Source organism: Typopeltis vanoorti, chromosome 20, assembly GCF_054136105.1.
Source record: "Typopeltis vanoorti isolate ZY-2024b chromosome 20, IOZ_Tvanoo_1.0, whole genome shotgun sequence".
NCBI lineage: Eukaryota > Metazoa > Arthropoda > Arachnida > Uropygi > Thelyphonidae > Typopeltis > Typopeltis vanoorti.
The window spans coordinates 5751958-5779185 of NC_143568.1; the positions used below are offsets into that span (position 1 = coordinate 5751958).

Sequence of the window (27228 nt, forward strand, 5' to 3'; positions counted from 1 at the left end):
TAATGCACAGATAGGCCTATAGTTTGATACTTGAGTTCGATCACCTCCTTTATGAAGTGGCACAATCTTGCCCTCCTTAGGAATTTGACCGAGTGCAAGACTTGTATTAAAAAAAAATGTCAAGACAGGTGTCAACTCCCTGGCACATTCCTTCAGAATACGTGGTGATATATTATCAAGTCCCACAGCCTTATTTACATCTGGTTTACTCAACTCCCCAAACACCTCTTGCTCACTTACAGTCAGTCTCTCCTCCCCATCATCTACTGCTCTCAATCGCTCCATGAAGTCACATTCACAAGATTGAAAGACCTTTATGAACTGCTCATTAAGTATCTCCACCACACATTCTGCAACAGCTGTCTTTATACCATTTTCACCTATCAATGTCATGGCTACATATCGAAAGAACTCCTTAGGATTCTTTTTGGCTTCGTTAGCTAACAACTGTTCATTCCTTTCTTTAGCTACCCTCACCAACCAAGTCACCTTCCTTGCCTGGTCTTTGCAGACCTCATGGAATCCAATACATAATTCTACTAGTAAGCTGACAGAAAGAGATAATCGGATTGAATCTATAGGAAATGACCCTGGAATGGAAAAGGTAAAACAAAAATGGAAACGACAAAATATAATACACATAGCAAACTGGAATGTAAGAAGAATAGCATATAAAGAAATAGAATTAGACCAATTATTAAATGAAAGAAATTTTAAAATAGCAGTAATAACTGAAACAAAAAAGAAATTAAAAGGAACTATGAGAACTGAAAATTTTAATGTGATATACAGTGGAGTTGACAGAGACCAAAGAGCACAAGCAGGAGTCATGATTTGGATTCATAACTCCCTTTCAAAACAGTCAAAACATTATAAATTATGGAATGAAAGAATAATAGAAACTAGAATAAAAATAGATAGAGGCTATTTAACAATAATTGGTTTATATGCTCCAGAAGAGGGAAGAGAACAAGATAATACTGATTTTTACAATCAGCTACAAAACATATATAATAAAATAAATAAAAATGATTACATAATTTTAGCAGGAGACGTAAATGCAAGAATTAGAAACACGAAAATTAATAATAATATAGGAATACATGGAGAACCTACTCTAAACAGGAATGGTAAAAAATTGATTGCCTTTGTAGTTTATAATAACCTAAAAATAATGAATTCCTTCTATAAACATAAAGACATACATAAATATACTTGGGCAGCAAGAGGATGGAAATCAATATTAGATTACTAAATGAAAAGACATCAAATTTTTCACTAGATGTTAGAGTTCACAGAGCATATGAAATAAGCAGTGACCACTTCCTTGTTAAAAGAAAATTAAGATTACCACCTAAATGGCTACAAGTAACAAGAACAGAAAGAAAAATTGAAACATTTGTTTATAAAACTAGACTACTGAATGACACAAATGTACAATGGCTATATGAACAAAGAATTAACCAATATCTAGACAAAATAAAACAAAATGAAGAAAGAGAAATAGAATGGCTTAATATAAAAATGATACTAAATGCAGCAGCAAATGAAAGCTTGGCAAAGACCAAAAAATTCAATAAAAAGAAAAAATTAAAGATCTGGGATGATACAATAAAAGAAATAATCAAAAATTATCAAAATTATCAATAATCAAAAATCAATAATAATAATAATAATGGATGCAGAATTTATGCTTGGTGAAAATATATTGTTGGAAGTAGAGGAAATAAGAGATCTGGGAGTGATAGTGGATAAGGATCTAAAATTTAGGGGTCACATCGCCAAAATTGTGAAGACAACACAAAGACTTCTGGGAATGATGAGGAGGACACTGACATGTAGAAGTAGGGAGATTCTTGTTCCATTGTATAAGGCTTTGATTAGGCCACACATGGACTATTGTGCCCAGATTTGGTCACCTGGTTTTCAGAAGGATGAAGAGATGTTGGAAAGGGTCCAAAGGCGACTGACTAAGGTAGTTTCTGACCTCTGGAATGTCGAGTATGAGGAAAGATTGAAAAGATGTAATTTGCAGAGACTAGTGGAGAGAAGGAAGAGGGGAGATATGATAGAGACCTACAAGTTGGTAAGGGGTTGCTATAGGATCAATGGTGGAGAAGTTCTACAGCGAATAGTGGGAGATCAGGGGAGAACCAGAGGTCATCCCTGGAAACTGTATAAAGAGGGTGTGAGTAGGGGAGTGAGAGGCAGGTTTTTTTCGTGCAGAGTTGTGAATGATTGGAATGCCTTGCCTGAGAGTGTGGTGTCTGCAGGGAGTTTGAATGTGTTTAAGACCCGGTATGATGAGATGTGTGTGAGATAAAAGGACCTCCTAGATGAGTCTTTGACTCCATGAGGTCTTGTTTAATAATAATAATAATAATAATAAAAGAAAAAAGAAGCCTATCACAAATGGTTAAGCAGTAAAAGATTAGAAGATGAAATAGAATATATAAGAATAAGAGCTATAGTTAAAAGAGAAGTCAGAAAAAGACAGAGAATCATGGAACAAATTTGTTTCTAATTTAGAACATGATTTATATAAAATAAGACCCAATGTATATAAAATTTTGAAACACTTAAATGCAGATACCAAAGAAAACATAAAATTAAACACACTGAATTGAAATTAGAAGAATTTCTAAATTACTACACAGAATTGTGGACAGACAAATATTTTAAAAAAGACAACTGGCAAACAATTAATGAAAATGAAAAGGAAATAACTAAAGAAGAATTAGAAATCAGCCTGAAAGAAACAAGAAATGGAAAATCACCTGGAGAAGATCAACTAGGTTCAGAACTATATAAATATGCAGGAACTAGATTCAAAGAAAGACTCTTATTATTTTAAAATAAAATTTATTCAACCGGTATCCCCCCAATAGAATGGAAAAAAAGCAATTGTGATTCCTATCTTTAAAAAAGGTAATAGAGATGACCCTAAAAACTATAGAGGTATCAGTATACTAAATTTCCTGTTAGCAGAATCTTAAATAGCAAACTAATGAAATATTCCGAAAACTTTATTTTAGAAGTACAGAATGATTTAGAAAAGGATGATCATGTATAGACCTGGCCTTTTGCCTAAAATGAATAATAGAGAAAAGAAGAGAATACAATTTAGAAACACATATTGCATTTGTTGACTTTGAAAAAGCATTTGACAAAGTTAAAAGAAACATATTATTTAACATATTAAAAGAAAGATAAATACCAAATAATATCCTAAAAGCTATCACAAGTATATATGAAAATAATCAAATACAAATAAGATTAAATCACGAGCTATCATATACGAGAGAGATAAACCAAGGGGTCTGACAGGGATGTCCCCTCTCAGCAACTCTTTTTAATATCTACTTAAATGAAATAATAATAAAATGGAATAAAAATCTACATCAAGGAATTAAACTTTCTCCTAATGTGAACTTAAACACTCTCCTCTTTGCCAACGCCCAAATAATAATTACAAATTCTGAAATAACTTACAGAAATCTATTTTAGATATAAATGAGATAGCCAAAGATTATGGTATGATAATATCAACAGAAAAATCAAAAGCTATGGCTTTTAAAGGACAAGATCCAGCAAGAACTAAAATAGTAATAGATAACAAGATCTTAGAACAGGTGAATTCATTTAACTACCTAGGATGTAAGATCACATATGAAAATGAAAAAGATATAAACATAAAAATTGCAAAATATTTAAAAATAACAGGCGTAATTAACTCTATATTTAAACCAAACCTAGTTCAAAAACAAACCAGACTAAAATTATACAATACATTAGCCCTACTAGTCTTAATGTATGGAAGCGAAATCTGGACAATAAAACAAAAACACAAACAAAGATTAACAACAGCAGAAATGAAGTTTATGAGAAAAACTGCAAAGTATACCCTATTTGATCACAAAAGAAATGAAGAAATTATGAAAGAATTAAACCAAGAACCAGTAATAGAAAAAATAAAAAAATATAAACATAAATGGATTGAACACGTTCAAAGAATGAAAACAGAAAGACTACCAAAACAAGCCTTAAAATACAAGCCATTAGGAAAAAGAAAACCAGGACATCCTCTTAAATGATTCAATGATGACTTCTAAGGCCGGAATAGGCCATGCTAGGCCTAAATCCTTGATATGCATGATGATGATGATGATGATGGAATCCAATATTATTAGATCTTATATTTCTGTCTTCTAAGGCACTATTTGCTGTATCAATCTATCTATGGAGGTTGTTCAATAAGTTATAAGACTATATTTATACAGAAAACAGATTACCTTTAATCGTCATCATTTACATGGTCTTTTTCGAAGTAACTACCGTGAGATGCAATGCATTTGTCCCAACATTGTGTCCACTTCTTAAACACATGTGAAAGTCCGTTTTTTGAGAGTTCTTTCAAAACCGCCTCCGCAGCTTTTACACATGCTTTGTTGCTTTCGAAATGGCGGCCTCTTAGTGGTTTCTTAAGCTGAGGAAACAGCCAGAAATCGCACGGTGCGAGATCAGGACCGTATGGAGGGTGTGGTAGGATATCTATGTTATTCTTCTGAAAAAGGTCCACTACACCACCAGCAATATGTGGCCTTGCATTATTGTGGTGCAATAAGAAGCCATTCTTCAGCAATGGACGCTTCCTTTTGACGTGCTGTACAATTGTCCGTAAAACATCCGCATAGTATGAGCCTTTTACAGTATTCCCGGGTTTTACAGCGTGTTGGTAAACAATGACTTCGTAGTCCAAAAACATTATGGTCATAACTTTACCAGCCGATTTTACAGTTTTTGCTTTCTTGGGGGTAGGCGAAGACGGATGCTTCCATTCACTGCTTTGTTGTTTCATTGTAGGGTCATAGTGATACAACCAAGCTTCATCTGCTATAATGATGCATTTTAAGAAGTTGACGCCTTCTTGTTCCAGTCTTTCTTTCCATTCTGTGCATACCTGCACTCGATGCTGCATTTGCTCCGGTGTCAAGAGTTTGGGAATCCATCGAGTGCAAACATGTTTCAGGTCCCAAATGGTCAGCCATGATTGAGTGAACACTTCCCACAGAAATAATCAGGACAACATGCAGCTGGCGTACTGTAATTCTGCGATCCTCCTTGATGATAATCGCTGCTGCGTTGATCATTGTCTCTGTGATGGACGTTGAAGGTCTTCCCTCACGTTCAAGATCTTCCACATTTTGCAGTCCTTCCTTAAAAGTTTTATGCCAGCGAAAAACACTTGCCCTCAATATTGCTTCATCGTGGAAAGATTCGTGTATCATGTTAAAAGTGTCCGATGCCGATTTTTGCAAATGCACACAAAATTTAATTGCATAAAGCTGTTCCAAGGACGCTTCCATTTCGACGACTGGTCGCAGCTCGTAGGCGCACCGAAACAAGCTTGCATTTAGTCACGTGACACTCTGGCACATTAGCCCATATACGCCATCTATCAGCCTCTTTTGTTAACACAGACAGCAACATTTCTTTATTCCACAGAAAATAATATTGTGATGAGTGGTTTCGCGACAGTAAAATTAGTCTTATTACTTATTTAACAGCCCTCGTATATCTTGGTCTTCCTCTGGATCTTTTTCCTGCCAACCTGGCAGAGAACACTTGTTTTACTTATCTTTCTTCTCCCATTCTGTTTAAGTGACCATGCCTGAGATTAGTTCTGCTAACACATTCCTGGATGCTAACAATGTCAAGTTTTTTCTAATATCCTTGTTTTTAATATGATATTGCCATTAATCTTTCTCAGGACTCTCAAATCTGTGGTCTCTAGGCTTTGGTATTTTACTTCTAACCCAATTCACAGATCCATAAGTTAAAATTGGTTTGAACACAGTCTTGTACACAGCTAATTTAGTGTTTTGATTAATTTCTCTCTTTATTCATTCATCATTCTTCAGTGGTTCTAACAGGCACTTAAGTGCCCATGACCTTACAACTATCCTTGGATTTCTTAACCGTAATTCAAGGATAAGGCAGTTAGCCCTAAGCCTCCCACAGTGTCCTGTGTCTGTAGATGAATGTGGTCACGGGGCTGGTTTGCCTGTTCTATGAGACAAAAAACCTGAGTTTCCAGGTGAAAAAACCCCCTATCTCTGTATGAGACAAGCTAACTCACCTTTAGTCGAAAGTAACCAGATAAAGGTTCTTAAAGTCACTGACAAGAATCAAGCCCAGGACTTTCCAACCAAAGGGCTTTGTCTATACCAATTGCACTACAGAGGCTCAATTTCTCTCTTATTCCATATAAATTTCTTCAGTTGACTTCCTACCATACTAGCTTTTGTTAATTCCGTTGTTTATTTCAATACAGTAATCTCTCGATTAGTGCATCATTTTTTTTCAATACCGAAATTCGATAAGTGCGCCTCTAAAATTCCATTAGTGTGCCTATATACATCTTAAAAATTTTCTATCTATACATTTTTATGGTAACTATTTTAAAAAATCACTCACCAGAATGAAATAATTTAGTTATCGATTTAAAACATTTTACAAAGTTATTTTTAATGGCATACTACACTACTTCCATGTACACTAAAAAGGAAGGGGGAGTGGTATTGATGATAGAGAAAGAGTTATGTCCATACAAAGTAGAGATGCAAGATGGAAATAGTGCTAGTGGTTTTGAAGCAGTATGGTGTGAGATAGAGGTGAATGGAATCAAATACTTGGTGGGATGTTCTTATAGACCAGGTAATGTCGATGGTGGTGATAGTGAAATGTATAGTCAAATAAGCCAAGCAAATAAGAAAAGAGTGATCATTATGGGTGATTTTAATTATGGCAATATAGACTGGAATGATGAGATAGCAACTGGAAGTAAAAAAAAATGAGTTTCTTGAGTTTTTGAGGGATAACTACCTCAGACAGTATGTAACAGAGGGCACACAAGGATTAAGGGTCTTGGATTTGGTCATCTCATCAGAGGATGTAATTATAAATGAGGTGTCAAATCATCCACCAATTGGTGAGAATGACCATGAGGTGATTACCTGGGTGGTTGCCAGCAGTGCAAGGACCCCCGCGAGAAAAGGGTATATGTGGAACTACAAGGGGAGTGATTATGAAGAGCTCAGGAGACAGCTTGCGGGTGTAATGTGGAATGAGGAGTTAACTGGAAAAGAGATCAATGCAGCTTGGGGGATTTTCAAAAACTATCTAGTAGATGCAATGGCTAAATGTATTCCAAGGGTGAGAAGGTTAAATAAGGTAGGTGTGAGATGGATGAATAAAGTGATTAAGCATGAGATACAGAGAAAAAGGACATTGTAGAGGCAGCATAAGAGAAGTGGAAATAACCAATTTCATGAGGTCTACAAAGACCAGGCAAAGAGAGCGACTTGGTTGGTGAGAGTAGCAGCTAAAGAGAGGTATGAACAGCAGTTAGCTAATGAAGCCAAAAAGAATCCTAGGGAGTTCTTTCGATATGTAGCCAGCAAAAAAAAGAATGATTATGAAAGGATGACATTGATTGGAGAAAATGGTATAAAGACAGCTGTTGCAGAATTTGTGGTGGAGATACTTAATGAGCAGTTCATAAAGATCTTTCAATCTTGTGAATGTGACTACATGGAGAGATTGAGAGCAGTAAATGATGGGGAGGAGAGACTGACTGTAAGTGAGCAAGAGGTGTTTGGGGAGTTGAGTAAACTAGATGTTAATAAGGATGTGGGACTTGATAATATATCACCACGTATTCTGAAGTTCAGAGAGTTGACCTGCCTTGATATATTTTTTTAATACAAGTCTTGCACTGGGTCAAGTTCCTAAGGAGTGGAAGGAGGGCAAGATTGTGCCACTTCATAAAGGAGGTGATCGAACTCAAGCATCAAACTATAGGCCTATCTGTACATTATCAGGTGTTGTGGTTAAGTTGTTGGAGAAGCTTGTGAGAACTAGGATCCAGAGTTGGGTTGACAACAATGGTATTATCTTTGTTGGACAGCATGGACTTGCTAAAGGGAGGTCATGTTTTAGTAATCTACTTACTTATTACAATAAAGTGACTGCTTCACTGGACAGAGGAAAAGGATACACAGTAATATACTTAGATTTTGCAAAGGCTTTTGATAAAGTACCTCATGATAAATTGATAGTCAAACTAGAGCTGATGGGGGTTGGATATTATATTAGTCCATTGGATTGGCAATTGGATATCCGATAGGTATCAACAAGTTGTGTATGAGGGTGCGATATCCAGGAAAAGGAAAGTCACTAGTGGAGTGCCTCAGGGGTCTGTTTTAGGGCCATTACTGTTTAACTTCATGTTGGAGGCTTAATGGATTTTTTACAACACTCAAAAAGAATTAAAATAGACTTTAGTACTTCCTATATTTCGTCCTAGTCACTAGGACATCTACGGGGATTACAAAAAAATTAATGTAACATATGCACAAATAACAAACAATCCTAAGCCCAACCACGTGGGTGACACTAAAGTCACCCACGTGGTTTTGTTTGTTATTTGTGCATATGTAGGACTTTAGTGTCACCCACGTGGTTGGGCTTAGTATTGTTTGTTATTTGTGCATAAAAGGACTTTAGTGTCACCCATGTGGTTGGGCTTAGTATTGTTTGTTATTTGTGCATATTTATTACTTTAGTGTCACCCACGTGGTTGGGCTTAATATTGTTTGTTATTTGTGCATATGTCAGGACTTTAGTGTCACCCACGTGGTTGGGCTTAGTATTGTTTGTTATTTGTGCATATGTTACATTAATTTTTTTGTAATCCCCGTAGATGTCCTAGTGACTAGGACGAAATATAGGAAGTATTAAAGTCTATTTTAATTCTTTTTGAGTGTTGTAAAAAATCCATTAAGCCTCCAACATGATGTCCTCACAGCACTTAAGCCTCTACACACGTACTGTTTAACTTGTATATTAATGACATAGGTGAAGATTTGGATGAAGATATTCAGTTGTTTGCAGATGATGCAAAGTTGGGACGAACCATAAAGAGTAGTGAAGATGTTGTGGCCTTGCAAGAAGACTTGAATAAATTGAGTGATTGGGCACAGAAATGGAGATGTGAGTTCAATGATGCAAAATGTAAGGTTTTAAAATTTGGAAAACAAAGATAGGATGCAGAATTTATGCTTGGTGAGAATATATTGTTGGAGGTAGAGGAAATAAGAGATCTGGTGGTGATAGTGGATAAGGATCTAAAATTTAGCGGACACATAGCCAAAATTGTGAAGACAACAGAAAGGCTTCTGGGAATGATGCGGAGGACACTGACGTGTGGAAGTAGGGAGATTCTTGTTCCATTGTATAAGGCTTTGATTAGGCCACACATGGACTATTGTGCCCAGATTTGGTCACTGGGTTTTCAGAAGGATGAAGAGATCTTGGAAAGGGTCCAAAGGCAACTGATTAAGGTAGTTTCTGACCTCTGGAATGTTGAGTATTAGAAAAGATTGAGAAGATGTAATTTGCAGAGTCTGATGGAGAGGAGGAAGAGGGGGGATATGATAGAGACCTACAAGTTGGTAAGGGGTTGTTATAAGATCAATGGTGGAGATGTTCTACAGAGAATAGTGGGCGATCAGGAGAGAACCAGAGGTCATCCCTAGAAACTGTATAAAGAGGGTGTGAGTAGGGGAGTGAGAGGCAGGTTTTTTTCGTGCAGAGTTGTGAATGATTGGAATGCCTTGCTTGAGAGTGTGTTGTCTGCAAGGAGTTTGAGTGTGCTTAAGGCATGGTATGATGAGATGTGTGTGTGATAAAAGGACCTCCCAGATGAGTCTTCGACTCCATGAGGTCTTGGGGTAATAATAATAATAATACTATGTTCCAAATTTTTACTTCCAAAATTTATGTCATCTGCTATAGTACGCCCACAGATTCGAGACCCTTCGATACTTCTGCGCATGTCACAAAAAGGAGAATTCATTCCAATAATAGGGTAATCAATACATCTTCTGGGATGAATTGCGTGAATATTATTACACGTCGGAAAATTAACTTCTCTTTTATGTTCATTGTAGTTTTTAAAGTGGTAACTATTTTGCTTGTCTATAAAGCAAGTAATTTCGTGTGTTGGCGACCAATTCAAATATGTCCTTCGTTTAGTTCTCCCCTTCAATGATAACGTCCAAGAGTTAATTAAATCTCATTCTGAAGAATTGAGTGATTCCGACCTGATAAATTTAGATGCACAGTGGGAAGATCCTGAGGAATATGAAGAAAATTTGACCACTGATTAGTGTGTTTTCGATTAGTGCATCATTTTTTTTCGATACCCAAATTCGATTAGTACGCCTCTAAAATTCGATTAGTGTGGCTATATACATTTAAAAATAAAAGTTACAGATTTTAAGAATTTTTTCTATCTATACATCTATATGATTTCATGGTTTCAAGAGATTTCACAGAAAAATTTGAAAATATTTTTTGTACAATCGAAGTTTTCAAGCAGCAATGCTTTAGAGGCTGACCCTGATGAAGAGAGAGGCAGTAAAATTTGCAGAAGGGGCAATAGGGCATACCCATGGTTGTATGAAAAAAAATAAAATGCCTGCCAAACTAGTTTAGCTCAATTCTTTGTTAAGAAGTAGAATAATAAATTTTTCTGAATATGTTTTATTGTCTTTCAGCTTCATGGTTTTCCTTTAACTAGATCCTGAGACATACCCTAATTCTTTTATAAAAAAAATTAAGGGTCAAAAAAGAAATCTGAGGAATGAATTATACATTTCCCCATAGATTATTATACTCAATTAGTGTGTTGCTGATTAATGCACCTTTTTTTAAAGAAAGCATTAGGTGCACTAATTGAGGGATTGCTGTATTTAATTTACTGTCTTCTTCACTAAAAATTGTGTCTAAGTAGCTGAAATGTTTTACTTATTCTATAGGTTCTCCATTCATGGTGCAGTTGATATTTTCAATGTTTCTGTTTTCATTGTCTTTGTCTTGTTATTGCTGATTTTCATACCAAATTTATTACAACAGTTATTCAATTTAGTCAAGGACACTTGCAGACTTGTAGCAGATTTATTTAGAATTATAACATCATCCACATAAAGCAAAGAGCTGAGATGAACATCTCCAATTTTGATATCAAGTTTAATACCATTTTCTTTCATAATGTGATCTGTATAGATAATAAATAACAGAGGGGTAATGTACATCCTTGTCTGACACTGGATTTAATATCAAACCATCTTCCTGTACTTCTTTCAATTCTAACTGCTTACTTACAAATAAAATAAAGACAAGTATTGCTTGTTATAATGTCCCATTGACACCATATAACTGTAGCATTTTGAAAAGCTTCTCTCTTGGCACCTTGTCATATGCCTTTTGCAGGTCTACAAAACTTAAATACAGATCTTTGTTATATTCCCATGATTTCTCAACAATTTGTCAAAGGGAAAATCTGATCCAGACAGCTTCCATTTGGCCTGAATCCAGCTTGTTCTTCACCAAGCTTCCCTTCCACAATCCTTCTCAACTGTTTCTCAAGTATACTGGCATAAATCTTTCTAGGAACACTCAGTAGAGAAATACATCTGTAATTCTTACATTCAGTTTTATTTCCCTTTTTATATATGGGTGCTATGAGAGCCCTACTCCAATCATCTGGAATTCATCCCTCTGTCCAGGTCTTCTGAATTAAGCAGTGCAGCCAAGTAAGACTTTTATACCTCTATTCCTGAGCATTTCTTGTCGAATATCATCTATTCTAGCTGCCTTTCCACATTTCAGGCTTTTCATTTCTTTTTCTACTTCACGTACGGATATGTTTTTCCTGGTTGCATGCCTGTTGAGTGTTTTTTTACCACTGTGCTGTCACTGTTTGTTTTATTTAGCAATTTTTCGAAGTAATTACTACATACATCAAAGATATCTTTTTCCTCCTGTTTTCATGTCATCTTTATCATCTCTAATTCATTTTAAAGCAATCTTTCCTCCATTTCTGTGCTTTTTCAACAACTTCCAGAATATTTTGCTACCTTCTTGATATTTATTTTCTGTGTTCTTACCAAAGTTCTCCCATGACTTTTGTTTAGCTAGTTTTATATAGTGTTTGGCTTTCTTACATTTCTCGCTGTATTCTCTAAGAGCACAAGCTGACTTATTTTCCAGGAACGTTTGATATGCTTTCTTCTTTTCCTTTACTGCCTCTTTAACTTCCTGTGCCCACCATGGATTTCTGATTTTCTTATCCTTGCAGACAACCTCACCACACGCCCTTCTGGTAGATTCTATCAATATTTTGTTCAGGAATTGCCACTGAATCTTCTCCAAGGTTTGGTTGCTGTTCTCAAACTCTTACATTTTATTTCAATAATCTTTGTGTATTTCAGTCTACAGTTCACATATGTTTTTCCTGGTTGCATGCCTGTTGAGTGTTTTTTTACCACTGTGCTGTCACTGTTTGTTTTATTTAGCAATTTTTCGAAGTAATTACTACATACATCAAAGATATCTTTTTCCTCCTGTTTTCATGTCATCTTTATCATCTCTAATTCATTTTAAAGCAATCTTTCCTCCATTTCTGTGCTTTTTCAACAACTTCCAGAATATTTTGCTACCTTCTTGATATTTATTTTCTGTGTTCTTACCAAAGTTCTCCCATGACTTTTGTTTAGCTAGTTTTATATAGTGTTTGGCTTTCTTACATTTGTCGCTGTATTCTCTAAGAGCACAAGCTGACTTATTTTCCAGGAACGTTTGATATGCTTTCTTCTTTTCCTTTACTGCCTCTTTAACTTCCTGTGCCCACCATGGATTTCTGATTTTCTTATCCTTGCAGATAACCTCACCACATGCCCTTCTGGTAGAATCTATCAATATTTTGTTCAGGAATTGCCACTGAATCTTCTCCAAGGTTTGGTTGCTGTTCTCAAACTCTTACATTTTATTTCAATAATCTTTGTGTATTTCAGTCTATAGTTCACATCTGAGAGTTGCTCAACTTTTATTCGCTTTAAAACTTTCTTACCTGTTCTTCTTTTCAATATACAATTCGATTTTATCTTGCTCAAGACTAAATGGTGATCAGTTCCAATTTCAAATTCTCTGTACACTCTAGTGTCCTGCACCAGTGAGAAAACATCACTATCAACAATAACACTGAAATTTTCTTATTCCTTGCTTCTTCCATCCATGTGAATTAATTCACATTTTTATGTTTGAACATTGCCTTAATAATAATCAGTCTGTGTCCTGAGCAGAAATCCAACAGGTATTTGCCATTATTATTAGCTTTGCTCTACTCTTTTCTCAAAATTCTCCCAAAATAGTTTTGTATGTCTGACAATCATTTCCTGCTCTGCTATTTAGATCCCTAATAAGGACCAACTTTTCTTTTTTCATTGTGTCAGTTGCTTTCTCTAAAACATCAACAAATTCCTCCACTTCTACCTTAGTGGAACATTCTGTGAGACCATAGGCACAAATAAGTCTCATTGTCCATTTCCCCATTCTGATATTTGCCCACATCACTCTACTTGATATTGCCTGCCTTGTATCAGTGCTTGTATTTAGTGCTGAATACTATGGCTACTACTTTTTTTCTTTGATTATCATTGGCTGAATATAGCATTTTGTATTTATTACTTAGAAAGATTTCACCAGTTGTTTTCATTTTTTGTTTCATTCACCCCTGTTATATTGATCTGGCACTCATCCAATTCCTCAGCCATCTCCATTTCTTTGCCATTCAGGCTTCTTATGCTGATAGTACTGATCTTGATCTCTGCTGATGTTGAGTTGTGGTGTGTTTCAGGATTTGTTCCAGTATGCTGACTTTTTGCTGTTTGCCCTGGTTCCCTGGTAAAAACAATGGGGCATTGTTTACTGTGCAATACCCCAGCCAGCACAAAATGCTGTCATGTTGTACGATTCCTTTATTTGGGGTTTAAGTCAATAAGAATACAATTTGTCAGCTAAGTACCAAATTGCCAGCACATCCTTGTTCGTTCAGCATTCAGGTAGATACCTATCAGGGTGCACCAAAAGAAGGCGAGGATTTTACGTTAGGTTAGAAGCCCTGGTTGGTTCTCTGCATTCCTTTAAAGGCTATGTGGAGGTCTCCTCTCAGTTATACATCTTTGACGCTTAATCATCCCTTAATTCCTTTGACCCTTAAGCACACTAGTAATATGAATATTTTAATTTTTTGAATCATGTAAGATAAACTTACTTGTTTTGTGAGATTCTTTTCTTCATTTTGTTTTGATGTAATTTTATCTTGAATTTCCTGTTCCTCTCTATCAGAATGCTTCAACATCTTAAACTCTCTGACAAGTGTAACAAATCTACAAATCATACAGAAATAAACTTGTAACATATATGTTTATTACTAATACATATATGTTAATATCTTGAGTATTCACAATTTACAAAAGAAAGATTTAAACATTTATGAGAAAGTTGTGCTTAAGGAAATAAAGGCCTTTTAGGCAGGAAACAAACAATCAATTTACTTATGGATGGATATACTTTTTGAGGATAATTTATCCCCAAAATAAAAGATTATTAGTCCTACTGTACTTTAAGATTCAACAAAAAATTCAAGGAAAGAAAAACTTTATACAGCTGAGTTGAGGATGCAATGCTTAGAAGATGCCATTACAATGTTCGAGAAAGAAAGAAAGAGAGAGAGAGAGATTTTCACTGAGAGCTGAGTTGGCTTTTGTAAATTTGTTGGAGGCTTAAGTTTTTCACTGATATAATTAGGGTTTCTAAGGACTATTTTTCTGTTCCAGAGACTGGAGATTTTTATTTTTTTTTTCAAAATCCCAAGGATTCCCAGATCTACACTATTTCATTCATGAAAATTAATTTTAACATTTTTTTTTATTTAAAAAATAATTTTCATGAGTGAAATCGTGTATTCACATTTATATCCAACTAACTCCTATGTGATTTATGCTTTTGACTCTATGTTCAGATACTGCATTCTTCAAACACCCCTTGACCACCTCCTGCACACCAACACAACATCTCTCCCCTCTCCAAATTATGACATATCAAAGAATCCACTAACATGGTTCCCTCAATGAGAACGATTATACTGCATCAACAGGATGGGACTAACTTTGTTAAACAAACTGGAGAAAATGGAACTGGATACAAAGCTAGTGCTATGGATATGAGAATAATATACAGAAGAATACAATTAAGGAGAAGGCAAATGACTAGTGTTGTGCTGCAGAGCACTATACTTGGACTACTGTTATTTAATTTGTACATTAATGATATAGGAAGTGATATAAAGGAAAATAATGAACTATTTGCTGGTGATATAAAATTAGGTAGAGTATTAGTTAATCAAGGTGAAGCAGAAATTCTACAGAATGATTTAAATACACTGACAGAATGGGCAAAGAATAATGGTTACCAGTTTAATGAGGAAAAGTGTTAAGTTATGCATTTTGGGATGGAAAGATTATGAGCAGTGTACTACATGATAGAACTACACTGTAAGATGAAGCTAGGAATTTCTGGGTGACTATGGATAGGAAGTTCAAGTTTAAAGGACATATCATGGCCAAATTAGCTCATGGGATTACTTGGCTATTGAAGCTAAGTATATACACCATGACTAGCAGAGATAAAAAAGTTATCATCTCTCTTATCTATGTTTGATATAGTCACATCTGGATTACTGAGCATAAATGTAGTTACTTGTTTCTTGGGAATAAGAGGTTGTGGAGAGGATTCACAGGCAAGTGACCAATATGGCAAGTCATTTTGAGAATGTGCTCTAAGATGATAGACTGAGGCTTGTGGGTTGCAGATGTTGGATGACAGGTAGGAAAGAGGAATATGATAAAAACATGCAAGTTACTTAAAGCTTTTATAAGTCTGATCCAGAAGAAATTTTTCTGTACATGACTGATTGGAGTGGGGGAGAACAATGGTATCCTTAGAAACCAAGTAAGAGTGTAGTTAGAAAGGGCATCAGAACTAGATTTCTAGCTAGTGAATGGGTGGAATGGGTTGCCAGTGTGTGTGTGTCATGAGTGATTTGTCAGTGAATCAGTTTTCATGGGAAGATATGATAGGTACTGAGGTCATACACTTAGTTTTGTTCTCATGCAATGAGACTGTGGACTCCATCAAGATGATAATTCCATAACATTTTAGTTTTGTATAGATCATCCCTTTACACTTTGTTTTCTTGCTATCAGCTAGTGCCTTAGAAAATATGAAAAAAATATACACATGTTAATGTAGGAAATCAACTGTACTAAAATCAAAATACTCCTTGGATACGAACTCAATAGTTACACTAAAGACTCAGCAAAGTGAATGGTCATCATTTTATTATTTATTGTATAGAAGTTCTGTATTTATTGTAGGTAGATGAGGGTCAGTCTGTTTTCAAGACTATGTCAGAAATCTGAACCAATCCAAGAATTTTTTATGTTTTTTTATGTTGCAAGTGTTCAAAAAGTAGACTATATTACTGAGAAGACTAAAATAATTTTTTTTTTAAAAACCTATCACAATATTTTCTTTTCATGTTTTAATAAATAAAAAAATATAAAAATCCTTAATAATCTAAAAATACAAGTACCTTGAATCAGCATATTTAAGCTCACAATCTAATGCAGCTTTCTCAATGTTTAACAGATGCAATTTCAGATCAAAAAACTTCACTTGTCGATGGAATTTTTTTAGTCTGCGCTCATTCCAATAGATGTGCCTATATTTATAAGATAAATAAATATATGATGTAACGTGCTTGGATCTTATTTAAATTAAAAGTGCAAACATATCTCAGAAACTTAATGTTTTTCAGAAGTGCATTAAAATAAAGAAGATGAAAGTGCTTACTGCATAAATATAAATACAATACATAAAGTTGTTTCAAATGTATTCTTTGAATTTTAATTTTGTACTGAGTATTTGGTTTTTTATTTTATTTTTTATTCTGAACCTATACATGAGAGGTAGAAGAACTTATAGCACATAAGTGTTATATGTGGGGTGCCAAGTGATGGGAACAAAGTAGTTCATTGATATTTTTCTTGAAGAGTTGGAGGGTGCAGTTGTTAGGAAAAACTTATGAGAAAGACTGTTCCATAGACAGATGGAATAAAAGAGGAAGAGGAGAAGCAAGTTTGGTGTGCTTGCAGTGTATTAACAGACCCAACAGATAATGGAGGAATGACATTTGCCAGTTCACTGGAGTAGACCATGAAAGTACCTGAAGAAAAGACACAGAGCTCAAACAGGGCATCTGTAAGACAGTGAGGGAGAAAGATCATTCATGAGCTGAAATGCTCTCCTCTAGATAATATTGGAGAATTTTTTAGAGGTTTTAGATGAATCACTCCAAAAATGTACATTATTCTAAGGATAGTTGGATTTGTGATTTGTGTAGAGATGTAAAAGAATGGGTAGGAAGTAGCATTTTGAGAAAAAAAGAATACCTCGTTTCTTAGAGGCTGAAGGAAAATGTTAGTCCAAGAAAAGAGATTTTTATCTTGTCTAGGGATTTGTTTTAGTGAGAGAAAAGGTTGGTGAACTGAGGTCCTTTTGCAAGAGAAAAGGCAAGACTGTATTTTATTGGCATTGAAGGTGACTAGGCTGTCCTCACCCCACTGAAGGATAATATGGAGGATAAGTGTTTAAGGCACTGGTTATAGATGACCTCATCATCATCAAATTCCTGACATATACCTTCAGGGGATGTACAGGATCTTATGATAGTACCACATGAAAAGTTACATCATTACAAATTTCCTATCAACAATTTTCTTCCAGATTATTATTATTATTATTCAGGCCTTCATGGAGTGAAAAGACTCATCGTGGGAGGGTCCTTTCTAAGAAATACAAGTCTATCAAGAATCAACATGGGAGGTCCCCCCCCCTAAGAAACACAAAGTCTATCATACCACTCCTTAAACTCATTGACCTTTCTCGCTCTCACCACTCCATCAGGCAATGCATTCCATGGTTCAACCACCCTCCATGCAAAGAAACCACTCCTCACCCTCTTGCTCACAGATTCCTTTCGTAACTTCCAGGGATGGCCCCTTGTCATGACTCCTTCCTGCTGTTCAACCAAGCGAAGGAACTCCCCAGTGTCAACCCTGTAACCACCTCTCAACAGTTTAAAAGTCTCTATCATATCGCCTCTCCTTCTTCTATCCACCAAACTCTGTAGTCCACACTCTCTCAGCCGATCCTCATAACTAACATTGTACAGTCCTGACACCATCTTTGTTATCTGCCTTTGTACCCTTTCCACAGTTAATTTATCCCCTTCAAATCCTGAGGACCAGATCTGAGAACAATAGTCTAAGTGTGGTCTGATCAGAGTCTTATACAATGGAATGATAACCATTTTATCTCTGCAGGTCAGTGTCCTTCTCATTATTGCAGCAATCCTCTGTGTTACCTTCACTACCTTTGCAATATGTCCCCTAAATTTCAGTTCTCTATCAATCATCAACCCCAGATTAGCCTGTTATCTGTCAACATTCCAATCCTACCAGATCTTATATTTCTGTCTTCTAAGGCACTTTTTACTATATCAATTCACCTACAACTTGGTATTCCTCTGGGTATTTTTTTGCCATTTTGGTAAAGAACACCAGTTTAGCTAATCTTTCCTCTCTCACCTGTTTATGTGGCCATACCACTTTAGATTGGCTCAGCTAACAGATTCCTGAATGCTAACAATGTCAAATTCTTTCCTAATATCCTCATTTTTAATATGATACTGCCACTGATGCCATCTGTTCGGTCCTCTAATCTTTCTCAGGACTTTCATATCTGTGGTCTCCAGTCTTTAATCACATGTTTATTTTTCTAAGTTAGCTCTCAGATCCATAAGTTAAAACTGATTAAGTTAACTGGTTAAATTTTTAACATAAGTCAAAAATTAAACTGTCTTGCATACAGCTAGTTTAGTGTTTTGACTAATCTCTCTTATTCTATATAAATTTATTCAGTTGACTTCCTACCATACCAGCTTTGCTAATTCTCCTGTCTTGTTTCAAATTTAATTTGCCATCTTCACTAAAAAGTTGCCTAAACAGATAAAATGTTTTACTTGTTATATAGGTTCTCCTTTCAGGATGCAGTTCATGTTTTCAATGTTCTTGCCTATTTTCACTGTCTCTTTGTCTTTTTAATGCTGATTTTCATGCAAATTTATTATAGCAGTTATTCAATATGGTCAGAGAATCCTGCAAACTTGTCCTGGATTTATTTAAAAATATAACACATCTGCATAAAGTAAACAGCTGAGATTAACATCTCTAATTTTGATATCAGGTTTAATACTGCTTTCCTTCATAATGTGATCCACATAGATGAATAACAGTGGAGATAATGTACCTTTGTTGCACCGGACTTAACATCAAACCATCTTCCTGTACCTCCTTCAATTCTAACTGCTGATTTACAACTCAAATAGAGATTATGTATTGCTTGATATAATGTTCCATTTACACCACATAACTGGAGTATTTTGAAGAGCATCGTGGAACCTTGTCACATGCCTCTTCCAGATCTACCAAACTTGCTCATTCTTCTCCTTCTCCTCTGCAATTTTTCTTAGCCATTTCTCAAGAATACTTTCATAAATCTTACCAAGAACAGTCAGCAGAGAAATTCCTCTGTAATTCTCACATTCAGCTTCATTCCCTTTTTTATAGATGGATACTATGACTGCTTTACTCCAATCATCTGGAACTGAATGAAGGCCCTTATTCCAATATGGGTAATCTTCATAACAAGATCACAAGTTATCTGGATTATGAAAATGGAAAGAGTAGTCTTTGAAAGGCAGTGCAAAATTCTTAGAGATACTTAGCCTTAGTAATGTTGTAGTGTCAAAGTACACAAGATCATGAATGGTTGAGATAAGGGTATTTCATTAGAGAAGAAAATCAGATGAGATTATGATGTGAATTACCAAGAGGAGAGGTTACCTTAATAGTGTGCCTGAAAGGAGAACTTGTCAAGAAAAGTGTTTGGAAAGTGAAGAGTACTGTCAGAAATTATGGTAGGGATATGAAAACCTTGGACATGCACAAACACACACAGTGTAAGATATGACCAAAAATAATTACTAAAATTACTTCTAATAGTCACTAAAATAAAACTTATCTTTAGGACACATGCAACACTACTTGTGATATGTGCCATACTAGCACCCTCTATTTCTAATAAGAAAATTTTTCATATGGCAGAACAAGGGGAAGGACAGGGGCAAGAGGCTATTTCTGGAAGTGTGAAAGGAAGTAATGAGTAAGAGGGTAAGAAATAAGTTTTTTCGCATGGAGAGTGGTAGGAACATGGAATGCATTATCTGAGAAAGTAGTGTGAGAGTGCTGATAGTGAATGAATTTAAGGAGTAGTATGACAAACTTTGTGTTGTCTAAAGAAGAGTTCCAACAATGAATCTTATGACTCCATGGGATATCTGGAATAATAATAACAACAAATACTACATAGTCTGCCAGTGAGAACAAAGTTATAAGTAATGGTGCTGACAGCTTCTTCTCTTAGCAATAATGAAGATAAACTTAAAACTAAGTGATCCTTATGTGATTGTTTTGGAAGACTTGCAAGAGGTACCAATTACCAGTGCATTGGACAATAGAGTTGGATACGGGTACATAATTTATTATATTTTTCAAAAGCTTTTGGCAGATTATCATATGCCATGTTGGTAATTAAATTGCAGTGGATAGGAGATTGACTGTCAAATAGGCATCAGTAAGTTGTGTATGTGAAAGCAGCGTCCAAGAAAAGGACAGTCACTAGTGGTGTACCTAGCAGTCAGTTTTGGGATTAGTGCTGTTTAACTTATTATGTTAATGATATTGGAAGAAGTTTGAATGGGATATGTAGTTGTTTGCAGATGTTGCAAGGATGGGAAGAAAATGAGGAGTATAGCAGATGAGGTGGCTTTATAAGAGGATTTGAATAGACTGCATGAATGTGTAAGAGAGTGGACTAGAATGGAATGGAGAGATGCTTCAGAAGGAAGAGGAGCTTAAGGACTTGGAGGTGATGGTGGAGATGGACCTCCAATTCAGGAGATACACTATTAAAACTGCAAGGACATCATAATGGAAAATGGCAACAATGCACACGATACCAATACATTGCTTGTGAAAGGTCTTGAATGAAAACACACAGATTACTGTACACAGTAATGTGAAATTGAATGATTTTAAGTAGCTTGATAAGCTGCATGTATAGTAGTCAAAAGAATGCTATGCATACATGCTGATAATGATAGTAATAATAATTTGTTTGTGTACTATCACACCCTGAGTGAAATTTAGAAGTAGTATACTAAAGTAACAAACTAGAATATGACCCATTATAATAAAATTAGAGAGAATGTAAGCTTTAAGGGCTGAAAAACTGGAAAAAAAGCAAGCAGTGATATAATTGAGATTTCAGAAATTTATTTTTAGATTTCAGACAGTGTGTTCCAAAGTTTATTTGAAAGATACTGGAAATAATTTGGTAAAGTGGTTACTACACCTAATCTCCAACCAACAGGTTGTTTGTAATTATATTTAGATGTGAGATGACTTTCATTGCCTTGGGTGAAACCATTGCCTTGCTTATTAGAGGCCTGAAGTGGCTTGCAAACGTTTCATGTTTGATCTCTAGAGAAAGGTTTCCACATAGTATAAAAAACAAAATAAAAAGCATGTCTACCTTCAGCCCATTCATGCTACTAACATACTATAGGAGGTTTAAACTTCAATGGATTGGAGATCTTTTTTTAATTAGAAAAAAAATTAAAATTCTGAGATTAGAAATAAGATTATTATTACGTGACCCCTCCAGGGAGTCCAAAGCCCCTTCGAGGGAGCATACCTACTCTACAACTCAGTCTCCACTCGGTCCACCAACTACATCTGCACCAATACCATCTACCACCCACCACCACTAGTATTTTCACAGACAATCACAAACATCCACGCTCATGGTGATATTCGAACCCACAGCCTTTTGCCTGGAGAGCAGATACACTAACCACTCGGCCAACCAGGCTGCAAGAATCAGCAGATATCCTTAAAACAGTAAAAGATCATGGTAAAAAAAGGGAGTGGGCAAGGTTTATTTGCATGGAGAGAAAGAGAGAGAGAGACTTTAGTTGCTGGAAAATATGGTAAAATGTTCAGGAGCTCTTTCTTTCTTTCCTTCTGCAGGTTAAGGTCCTCTGCATAATTGTCATAATCCAATGTGATGACTTCACTACTTGTACAGTGTGACCACTGACTTTCACATTCTTGTTACTTGTGAAATATATCAAGTGAATACTGCAGAATATTTTCCAATGGGTGGAGAAAGAGAAGGATTAATGAGTGCAATTCCTGGAAATAACATGAGTGTAATAAGTTAGAGAGTATGCATGTTTTTTCAAAATGGAAGTGATAATATCCACATACACAGAGAGAGAGAGAGAGAGAGAGGGAGATTGGAATTCATTGTTAGAGATACTGGTAAAACAGTAGACTTTCAATGGGTTTACATACTGCATAAAGACTAGGTATTAATAATAATTATCACTTTATTTTATTCAAGAACCACCAACTCTTGCAAGGTGTGGATGCTTTCCAGGCACAGTTTCATTAATTGTTTACTTATTATTATTATTATTAACACAATACCTCCATGGAGTTGAAAGCCTCATCACCGGAGATACACATTGTTACACACAGAGTCCATTAAATCATACTTTAAACTTATTAAATGTATCTGCATTCACCACACTGTCAGTCAATGAATTGCACTCATCAACTGCTCTCTATTCAAAGAACCTGCTCCTTGTGGCATTGTTCACACCCCTCCTTCTTTAGTCCAATAATGTCCCCTTGTTCCATTGCCTTATCCTATTCTATGAAAACTTTCTTCCACATTGACCTGGTAATACCAAACCATTGACAATGTAAAGGTCTCGATAATATCCCCTCTCTTCCTCCTATTCCCAAGGATTTGCAAATTGTATTCCCTCGATTTGTCTTTGTATCCCACATCACAAAGACCAGTTACCACATTAGTGTAAACTTTGGACCATTTCTAATACATCCTCAATCATCATCATTAAAATAAGGGGGCCAAATCTGTGCATAATAATCCATAGGAAGCCTGATCAAGGCCTTATAAAATGGAACTTGAACCTCTTTCTTCCTACAGGTTAAGGTCCTCTGCATCATTGCCATAATCCAATGTGATGTGATACAAATGAATCACAATGTCCTTACCAGTTGTACTGTCCTCACAATTTTAGCCATGTGTACTCTAAATATTAAGTGCTTATCCACTAGATCTCTTACTTTCTCCAATATATAAAAACCGACTTTATATTCTTCATCTCATTTTTATCTTCCAAATTTAAAACCTTACAAGATCCAACATTATTTCAAATTTTATTTTAATATTTAATAATTTTTAATAATTATTTTAAATATTAAGTGCTTATTCACCAGATTTCTTACTTCCTCCAAGATATACAAAGTAACTGTATATTCTTCATCCCATTTTTATCTCCCAAATTTAAATCCTGACTAATAATGTAATGATTAGTAAATGTTTCAAAGTGGATTTAGTATCCAGTTTGCCTATGTAATTTTACATTGCCGAAATGAAGCCTTATGGCTCTTTCTTTTAGTAATTAAAACCTTACATTTTGTAACATTGAACTGACAACCCCCACTTACATGCACATTCATTCTGTTTGCTCAAGTCCTATTGTAGAGCCACAATTTCTGTTCTACTCCTCGTAGTTTTTTCCAACTTTGAATCATCATATGCAAACAACTATATAGATAGTTCTCTCCCATACATAACATGTCAATAATAGATAGCCAATCTACAATCTAACACATTAATCTACATATACTGGCTACTGAATTAGCAACTTTGCAGAAATCAGTGGTTTTCATATAGGCATGTGATTGTTAATACCAATCCTCTTCAGTTCCCTGTACTCAGTTCAGTTAGATATGAGTTGGGAACAGCCTTCATTAAATGCTTCAGTCAACTGCTCACAGGCAGTTGTTTGTCTGTACAAGCTTTCTCAGATGACAGTGATCTTGTTCCTGACAAATTGTCTTAGGATCACAGTTATGCCTCTTAGACAAGCAATGTGGGCTATTTTTCCTACTGATTAAACACCCAGGATATCTCACCTTTGGAGAAACCAGTCAGCTATGCTGTTATCAAAATCATGGCTCCAGCTAGATGGGTACTCACAATAAGCCCTTTATCTCTGAAAGATTCTTTGTATTTTCCATTGTGATCAACACTATTGATGATTGCTAGCCAGCAGCAGCATTCTTAAATAGTTGCCTAGAACAGTGATGATGCACGTGATCAAGTATTTTGCATATATGTTATGCAAGTGACATTTACATACATCTGCATAAAGGTTTCTAATTCAGTGGCTGGTATGTATCCTATTCAACCTCCATCCATTTCAAATTAATTAAAACTTCTGTGGGAAGTTTTTGATATTGAGACCACATTATTATGCAGTTACAATTTATTAAAATAAAAGTACAGCAATTGAAACTCGACAAGTTTCGTAAATCGTAAGATTTACATCATCAGGGGTATTGGTACCTAAAAGTTTTAGGTACCAATACCCCTAAGTTTTAGGTACCAATAAAAGCCTATTAACAATTAATTACATATTAGATGTGTTTTTGATAACTTCACAACCAATGCATATGTCACCTTATTGTAATAAGCACAATAATTAGATTGCTCAAGCATGATTCTGTCAGAACATGCAGTGATATATCATTAATTCCCAGAGTTTTATTTCTGATTTGCTCAATTCCCCATATACATCTTGCTGACTCACAATCAGTCTCTTCACCTTCCTTTCTGCTGCAATCAAGCTCTGCATGATGTTGCATTCAAGAGGAAGAAAGACCTTTATGAACTTGTTTAATATCTCAACTATATTCTTTACAGTGGTTATCCTTCTACCATTTTCACGGACCAACATCATCCTCCCATAATCATTCTTTCTTCTACTGGCTAAAATATCAAAAGATTTTTTGGGCTTCATTAACTAAGTACTGCTCATACTGCACTTATGTATTCCTTGACTACTATTTGCACCCTTCATGCAGCATCCATAATGCTTCTTCCTTCATGCTTAACCTCTTTGTTCATGCATGTCCCACCTACCTTATTTAACCTTTTGATTCTTGGAATACATTTAGACATTGCTTCTGCAAGGTGATTACTGAATATCCCCCAAGCAGCAGTGATCTCCTTTCCACCTAACTTCTCTTTTCATGGTACAGCTGCAAGTCATTTCCTGAGCTTTTCAAAATCACAAGCCTTGTGGTTTTGCATACATCCTTTACTCACAGAAGTCATATAGCTAGCCATAACCCAAGTAGTCACTCTCACCAACTGGAGAGAGATTCAAAACCTGTGTCTTTAATACTTCTGTCTGTTAATTGGTTTGTTTTCTGGCTGATATGCTTGTTTTGCAGGGCAAAAAAATCCTGAGTTCTCATGAAGAAAAAATTACTGTACATCTATATACAGTAATTATTTTTCTTATTGTGATGAGAGTTGAACTCAGGTCTTTTCTAATTGAAGGAAGCATATCTTGTTATTATTCCAACTGTGCTATGGAGGTAATATCTCTCTTTAAACTCATTTACTCATAAAGCACTAATGACCAGTGGCGGCTCATAAGAATTTGTAGTGGTGGGGCTGCAATGGTACCAGCCCAAACTGCACATAAATCACATGTTACCTGCATTATGTTATTCCCCACTAGGTAGCAGTTTTATGTGGTCTGCATTGAATGCAGCTCCAGCACTGAGTATACTAGCCAGTACTGATACTAGCCCTAGCCTGCACAGCACATTGACTATTGCAAAATACAACTATTGCTACAAAATGAATTATATAAAATACTATAAAGCCACTAATGACCAGTGGCGGCTCATAAGAATTTGTAGTGGTGGGGCTGCAATGGTACCAGCCCAAACTGCACATAAATCACATGTTACCTGCATTATGTTATTCCCCACTAGGTAGCGGTTTTATGTGGTCTGCATTGAATGCAGCTCCAGCATTGAGTATACTAGCCAGTACTGATACTAGCCCTAGCCTGCACAGCACATTGACTATTGCAAAATATAACTATTGCTACAAAATGAATTATATAAAATATTATAAAATAAAGATACCAAGAAATTATATACTTGGTACTTGGTTTAATCCTTTATACAAGTGTATGCAAACAAAGTTTGTGCCTGAAATATTTTCATGACTGGGGCAACTCGTGGTAAAGGTGGTTCATACCACCTTTACCATGAGTTGCCCCAGTAATGAGCTGCCACTAATGACCAGTGGTGGCTCATAAGAATTTGTAGTGGTGAGGCTGCAATGGTACCAGCTTAAACTGCACGTAAATTACCCATTACTCCCACTAGGTAACAGTTTGGTGCAGTCTGCACTGAATGTAGCTCCAGCCAAAAGTATACTAGTCAGTACTGATACTAGCCCTAGCCCACACAGCACACTGACTATTGCAAAATACAACTATTGCTACAAAATGAATTATATAAAATACTATCAAGCAGTATTTTATTACAAACAAAAAAATAATGGTTTTTAGATAAATTTATTTATTTATTTATCGTATGGCTTGTACACATGGCTAAAAGACAATAAGATATAATACACATGAGTATAGATAAGATACACATATATGATTTTAAAAAAAATGTACATTCAGGCAAATACAAATATGAAATTTATGACAAGCATCAGATAGAAGATTAGTCATATTTTAACATTTAGGTTTTTGATCCAGTTTATCGCCTCTGGGGATAAGTCAAAGATATCCTTAAAGTCACCTGGATATGCTGTCAGTTCGCATTCCTGTACTATATGGTAAATGGTTTGGGTCTCAGCTCCACAGGGACAGTGAGGATTTGGTATCTTACCCCACTTTGAAAGTAAGTCTCCACATGCACCATGGTCTGCACGAAGCCATCATCCATATATTCCTGGGCAGGTCAAATCTAGATGGTTTTTGGAAGATGTTTATGTGATTGCAAACCTCAGGTGATACTGCTTGGGAACACAGTACATCCCACCTACTCACCATACTGTCATTCTGGCTAAGAAGATTATGGGTGGTTTTTATTGCAGGTATTCTGGATTTTAGTCTATTGGATAAAGCATTTGGAATAAATTCATGTATTGGGAGATTTT

At 35.6% G+C, this 27228-nt stretch overlaps 1 protein-coding gene across 1 annotated transcript in view; it reads right to left on the reverse strand.

Annotated features, from left to right (window-relative positions):
* LOC150095207 (cilia- and flagella-associated protein 44-like) overlaps window positions 1–27228 on the reverse strand; it is a 267172-nt gene that overhangs the window by 181559 nt on the left and 58385 nt on the right. The window contains exons 3-4 of the mRNA XM_090410619.1: window positions 16562–16690; window positions 14180–14294 (exon numbers count right to left, since the gene is read on the reverse strand). Of these exons, the coding sequence (XP_090266745.1) occupies window positions 14180–14294; window positions 16562–16690 (244 nt within the window). The remainder of the gene's footprint in view (window positions 1–14179; window positions 14295–16561; window positions 16691–27228) is intronic.